This window comes from Trichechus manatus, unplaced genomic scaffold (genome assembly GCF_000243295.1).
Source record: "Trichechus manatus latirostris isolate Lorelei unplaced genomic scaffold, TriManLat1.0 scaffold00017, whole genome shotgun sequence".
Lineage (NCBI taxonomy): Eukaryota > Metazoa > Chordata > Mammalia > Sirenia > Trichechidae > Trichechus > Trichechus manatus.
The window spans coordinates 26,209,436-26,216,490 of NW_004443953.1; the positions used below are offsets into that span (position 1 = coordinate 26,209,436).

The window sequence follows — 7,055 nt, forward strand, 5'->3', positions numbered from 1 at the left end:
CTGCTGCAAAAGCTCTCTTTAAAGTGTTAAAAAGCAAAGATGTCACCTTGAAGACTAAGGTATTCGTGATCCAAGCCATGGTCTTTTCAATCGCCTCATACACATGCGAAAGTTTGACAGTGAATAAGGAAGACCAAAGAAGAATTGATGCCTTGAGTCGTGGTGTTGGTGAATAATACTGAATATACCATGGACTGCCAAAAGAACGAACAAACCTGTCTTGAAAGAAGTACAGCCAGAATGCTCCTTAGAAGCGAGGATGACTAGACTTCATCTTACATATTTTGGACATGTTATCAGGAGGGATCTGTCCCTGGAGAAGGACATCATGCTGGGTAAAGTAGAGGGTCAGCAAAAAAGAGGAAGACCCTCAACGAGATGAATTGACGCAGTGGCTGTAACAATGGACTGAAGCATAGCAACAATTGTGAGGATGGCGCAGGACTGGGCAGTGTTTTGTTCTGTTGTACATAGGATCGCTAGGAGTAGGAATTGGCTTGACGGCACCTAACAACAACAATAGAAGTTATTCTCCTCAAACGTGACTTTGCTGCAAGTTTACAGGGAGCCAGGACTGTCTGAGGACCCCTGATAGTACCTGCTGTAGTCTCAGAGAAGAAGGCCCAAGCTGCCCTGCATGATCAGGAGGGCCCTGATCTGGGAATGGACTGTCTTGAGGCTTTGAACAGCCATAGAAAGAGACTAGCCATTCAACAAACTGCTATGGAGTGGTGTTTTGTGCCAGGCACTATGGTAGGCACTGATGGACTGGGGGTGGGGAGTGGGTAGGAGTATCGCTAAGAAAGCAAGTTGCCCTTTCTCTAACAATTCACTTGACTCCATAGCTACTTTCCAGATAAAATAAGGTAGTCCCAGTGGATGGGCACCAACAGCAACTAGTTCACTGTGGATTGTCTACTCAGACTCCATATCCAGATGCTCTCCTTGTCTTGAAGCACATAACTAATAGGAGATACCAATTCTTTTAAGGTAGTAGAGGATCACTGAGTCATTGAATACAATCCTTGGTCTAAAACTGAGCGTCCACTGGGATTCTTATATTATGTACAGTATACTTACTTGCAATCTATTCCCAAGCTACATTGAGCATTCATCTAATAGGCACACCTATATTAAAGGCACTTTACGTATGCTACTTTCTTGGTCATCTAGTGCTGCTACAACAGAAAAACCACAAGTGGATGTCTTTGACAAACAGAAGTTTATTCTCTCACAGTCTAGTAGGCTAGAAGTCCGAATTGACGATGTCATCTCCAGGGGAGGCTTTCTCTCTCTGTAGGCTCTGGAGGAAGATCCTTGCTATCAATCTTCCTCTGGTCAAAGAGCTTCTCAGTGCAGGAACCTTGGGTCCAAAGGATGCGCTCTGCTCCCGGCATTGCTTTCTTGGTGATAGGAGCTCCCCATGTCTCTCTGATGGCTTCTCTCTTTTATATCTCAAAAGAGATTGGCTTAAGACACAATCTAATTTTGTAGATTGAATTCTGCCTCATTAACATCATAGAGACAGGATTTACAACACATAGGAAAATCACATCAGATGACAAAATGGTGGACAATCACACAATACTGGGAAACATGGCCTAACCGAATTGATACACGTTTTGAGGGGATACAGTTCAATCCATGATACTGCTCAATTTACTCCCTCAGTAATCTTGAAAACTGAGACTATTACCCTGTTTTTACAAATGAGGATGCTGAGCCTTAGGTGGGTTAACTTGTTAAACACACGCACAGAATGCACCTGACTCCAAAGCCCGTCAGTGTTCTTTCAAGTTCCCCTCACCTCACTCGACAGCCACACAGAATAAGGCTTAGTGTCACAGAAGTGGTTACAGTTGGTGTCAGAGAAATGCTGCCTTGAGAAAACTGAGGGTGGAGAAAACAAGATGTTACTGCAGTTTGAAATTTGTTGATTCAACTAGTATTTTTTGAACAACCATACACCCCTCTGTGCTGATCAGTGTGGAGGTCATCACGTACAAACGTGACACTCCAATACTATGACATACCTGGGGAAAAAGACAGAAATCAATACATTATTTTAGGGGCTAAAAGATGAGTTAGAGTGGCATGACCTGTAGAAGACTAGGCAGGGGAGAGAAGAGTTTATGTGAACCAGGCTAGTGGTTCTGTCCAGAAGGGGGACAGGAAGAGGGCAGAGCATCACGGAAGAACTAGAACTTGAGCTGGGCTTTGCTGTGATTTAGCTTATGAAAGAAACACCAGAAATTTGTCCTTGAATAATGTTTTCTGTGACAGATCAGTTTTTCATAATTGTTTCATTTTCCTATGAGTTCACTTAGGAACCAGAGTGCCTGCGGTAGAGAAAAAGCTGGTGTTTGCATAAGTAAAAGTACTATTTCCATAAGGTGGCTGCATTGTATCAGGAAGGCTAAGGAAAGTCCTCTGCTTCCTTATCAGTTTGGTGAAACAAAGATAACAGTGGAACAGGGTCCATCCTCTGGCAGGTTTCTGGATTGGGGGAGAAAGATATCCTGTGCTGTCTCTGCGTCTAAAAGGGGTAGGTGGGTGCTGGCGAGATCAATGGAGTGTTTGCCTGGGTCTGTTTGTCAGCCAGTGCTAGTTGGGTTGAATTGAGAAAGCGAAACCTTCTGAAGGGCTGTGAAACCTCTTCCCTTTCTTGAAACCGCTTCTTAGCAAAGAGAGGAAAGCCCCAGGCCCCAGCCCACCCATCTGCATTTGATGAGCAGGGCAAGGAAGACGCAGCAGCATCTGAGCCTGTCCAAGCCGCCCTAGGGTATCAGGCCCATGGAGAAGTTTCAGACGGTGCTGAGCCTGTATCAAAAGCATCACAACGCGATAGGCTATGGCCTGGTGACCTTTCTGACGGCGAGCGGGGAGCGCGTCTTCTCCACCGTGGTGTTCTCCTGTCCCTGCAGCGCCACCTGGAATTTGCCCTACGGCCTGGTGTCCCCGCTGGTGCCCGCGCTCGGGCTCTTCCTCCTGGGTTATGTGCTGAGCGCGCGCACCTGGCGCCTGCTTACCAGCTGCTGCGCGCCGGACGCCCGCACCGCCTGCCGTGCGGGGCTGCGCGGCGCCCTGGTGTGCACACACCTGAGTGCCGCCTCCGCGGTCGCGCCGCTTACCTGGGTGGCAGTGGCGCTTCTTGGGGGCGCCTTCTACGAGTGCGCGGCCAGCAGTGCGCCCTTCGCGCAGCGCCTGTGCTGGGGCCGCGACCCCAGCTGCGTGGCCCAACTGCCGCTGGTGCCCTGCAAACAAGCCAATATGTCCAAAGTGCAGGACCTTCTCAAGGACCTCAAGGCTGAGTCGCAGGTCAGGTGCTGGCGCGGGACGGCCAGGGTGCGCGGGGTCAGAAGAAGGGAGGGAGATGGAGAAGAGGCAAGCTTCTGCAGGGGGATCAGGGGTGATGGGATCTCACTTATACAAGACCAGAAAGATGATTTCTCCAGGCATGGTACACCCTAAGAGAACTAGGAAGGCTACTTGCTTCTAATGCGCAGACAAGCGAATATCGAAATGAAACCAATAAAAAAAAGAAAAGGCACTTATGTAGGGTGAGCACTAGTCTGTGCCAGGTACTGCTCTAGGTGCTTCACCTCCTGCATTATCTTTTTACCTCTCACAAACAGCCCCGTCTGTCGTCTGTCGGGGTATTCTTGTCTCCATTTCATAGCGAATACACTAAGTCTAGGTAAAATTGTTTGTTTCTCCAGCCAGGAGAAAGCCAAAGAATTGTTGGAACAAAAAGAATCTGCCCAACTGGAAAGCCACAACCCCACACTGCTTCTGGGCTTATAAAGCCCAGAGGTTCTTTAAAATGAACATTCGTTTCATGGGAGATGCAGAAAATCCACATGGTTTCAGTTCTATGGGAGTAACAAACATGTAGAGTCCTGTCTGGAATCTTGACATGACTTAAATGAAGTATGACTGACTTGCCAAGCAAGCAGTTGTACTGGGGGCAAGGTTACTGTGACTCCTTTCCCTTAATGGATGAAGTCCTGAAACTGTTGTTTGTTCACTATCATAACAGGTGAAGTAGTATCTGAGAATTTTTTAATGTCTTATGAAAAATGTGACTAACTTGTTATTTTGGCATGTTTTCCTAAGGTGATAGGCTGGATTCTGATAGCAATTGTTATCATCATCCTTCTGGCTTTTACATCTCTCATGAGATGCACATCTCCAGTTAGTTATCTGCAGCTGAAATTCTGGAAAATCTATATGAAACAGGAGGAGAATATCCTTAAAACTCAAGCCACGGCGCATGCAACTGTATTGGCAAAAGAGAATGTTAAAAGTTTCTTTGATGGCTCACATCCAAAGGAATACAACACCCCAAGCATTAAAGACTGGCAGCAGATTTCATCACTATATACTTTCAATCCCAAGGACCAGTACTACAGCATGTTGCACAAATATGTTAACAGAAAAGAAGAGAGTCACAGTATCACATCTGCGGAAGGAGATGTGATGGTTCCTGTTCTTGACTTTGTAGATTCATTTGATATAAGCACCACTGCTGAGTTATGACCTTAAAATGAAAAGAAAAAAAAGTCCTTGGAAGTATTACTTCATGTTTAAAAAATAAACATTAGTATTGATTATGACTGCTTTTTTTTTCCTTCCACATTGTGAAAACATAGTATTTTAAATATGAAATAGAAATTGAGAAATGAACCTCTTCGTTATATTAATGTTTTTAAAAAGCGAGGTTAAATGATTCATTCAAAGTGGCAGACTGTAACTAGATCAGAAGTCTTATATTCTTAGTCTAGTGTCCTTTCCACTGAATAACAATGCTACTTTCAAATAAAAGACATTAAGAGCAAAAACAGTGAAAGCAATTGAACTTCGGACCTTCCTGTTAGGTTATCTGTTGTTAATTTCAAGTTCACTTTCTTGTAGACGGCCCCTTGCTTGAAACTTAAAAACACTGGCATTTTATGGCTCTATTATGGTTGCTAAACAAAAATACAAAAATATAAAAATTCATCACGAGAAGGAAAGTAAAAAAATTTAAATCCAAAATTTGGAACAGTGTTTTAGGAAAATTTCAGATAATAACTTCTTTTTAGTTTGTAGGACTGGAGGAAATATTTTAAAGCTATTTGTTATGGTAAATTTCAAATATGCACTAAAAGTAGGGAGTATAGTATTATGAACGCCCACATAGTCATCATGCAGCTTCAACAGCATGGGGGTGTCAGATACAACCTGTACCATACAAAAAACAGGGAAATACAAATTGTGACCTGATTTAGCTTAGACAAGGGAGGAGTAGGGGAAATCTCCGAGAAACTGAAACCTGTAGAGTAGGAAGAAGAACATTTCAGTCGGAAAGAACAATATATATGAAGATTCAGAGCTGAGAAAGATCTTAGCACAGTTGGATGCCTTAAAGGCAACTGGAAAAAAGAGCAATGCACAGATCATGTAGGGCGTTCAAGTCATATGAAGGACTTTGGTTTTCACTCTATGAGCATTTTAAGGAAGATTGATTTACTTTTCTTGTGGAAAAAAGGATGTAGGGGGAAGGACGGAGCCAGGGTAGAAGTAGGGAGATTAATCAGGAGGCCACTGCCGTGGAAAGTAGGTGGGGGTGTACTTGAACTGGTGATGAATTTGGAAAAAGTGGATAGATTCGAGATCGACTTTATATGTAGAAGTAATAGGATTTGTTGATGGAAAGAATGTAAGAAGGTAGTGAGAGCAATGATACCCACAGATACAATTCTGTTGCTTGGTAATGCCAGGACTTTTCAGGGGACACTTGTTTTCTATTAGATTGTGCATCCCTCAAATTTATGGCTGTTTCTGAGTTTTAAAAAATGAGATTCAAAAACATTAAAGTGTAACACAATTGAACACTGATCATAGTTAGCCTTCTTCCGCTCTGGGAAACCCTTGAGCTGGCTTCTATTTTATTTTGCTGCATAAGGCCATTAAAAAGAACTAGTCAACAGGGCTGAATAACCTGTTGTTGAGAGTCACATATAATAAAAATTTGGCAGCAGAAACTGCACAATCAGTCTTTTTCTATTCCCTAATAATTTTGAAAATCATATGCTTACTTCCAGTTTTGAGTCCTTTATTTCATTTTCCAATTTATTTTTGTATATTCTTTTGTACATTCTTCCCTTTCAATAATTTTTTCAAGTCTACATCTTCAATAGTATCATATCATCTCTAAGGTGATTTATGCTCCCTTTTACTTTCTCTTGCATAGTCTTTAATAATTATTATAAAAGTATACATGCTTAAGGTAAAAAAAAAAAAAAAACTATAATGACAGAGAACTGTGTGAAGTAAAAATTACAATTACTACCTCTTTCCTTTGCAATATATTCCTCCCAAACCCAAACCCATTACCATTGAGTCAATTCTGACTCAGCGACCTGATAGGACAGAGTAGAACAGCCCCAGAGGGTTTCCAAGGAGCATCTGGTGGATTTGAACTGCTGACCTTTTGGTTGGGCAACCAAACTCTTAAGCACTGCTCCTCCAGGGTCCTAGTATTCTTCCCAGAGGTAGCATATACTTTTGTCTACACAAATATGTGCAATTTTTCACATAAAATATTATTCTTCCATGTCAGTATATAATAATTTACCACATTAAAAATTAGTGCATAATATTCTACTGGTTAGTAGGATATGATCTTTTTTGTTTAAAACACACACACACATTTATAAGGTATGCAAGGATAAACACCAAATTGTTCAGTGTGGTCATTTCTGGAGACTAAGGTTGGGGCAGGAGATTTTTTATTTTTTTAACCTCATGCACTTCTGATCTTTGAAATATTTTGTAATGAATAATAAATATTACCTGAGTAATGAAAAAGATTAAAAAGAATCCTTACACCGGTGTAGGATTTTACAGTCAACAAAGCAGATGTGCAACATCACCTCATCTTATTTTCATAACAGCCTGTGGGATACTGTGAAACACTCACATTCACAAACGAGGAATCAAAGGACACAAAGTCTATATTACTAGTTCAAGGTCACATGGTCAATGAAGGCAGAACTGAAGACGGAAGTTGG

General features: G+C 42.3%; 2 protein-coding genes across 2 annotated transcripts in view; both read left to right on the top strand.

Annotated features, from left to right (window-relative positions):
• DSE (dermatan sulfate epimerase) overlaps window positions 1–7,055 on the top strand; it is a 140,921-nt gene that overhangs the window by 108,295 nt on the left and 25,571 nt on the right. The gene's annotated exons all lie outside the window — the stretch shown is intronic.
• CALHM6 (calcium homeostasis modulator family member 6) lies at window positions 1,604–5,747 on the top strand. The gene is made up of 2 exons (XM_004372488.2): window positions 1,604–3,318; window positions 4,117–5,747. Exons 1-2 carry the CDS (start codon window positions 2,794–2,796, stop codon window positions 4,537–4,539), a joined length of 948 nt encoding a protein of 315 aa, XP_004372545.1. The 5' UTR covers window positions 1,604–2,793; the 3' UTR covers window positions 4,540–5,747.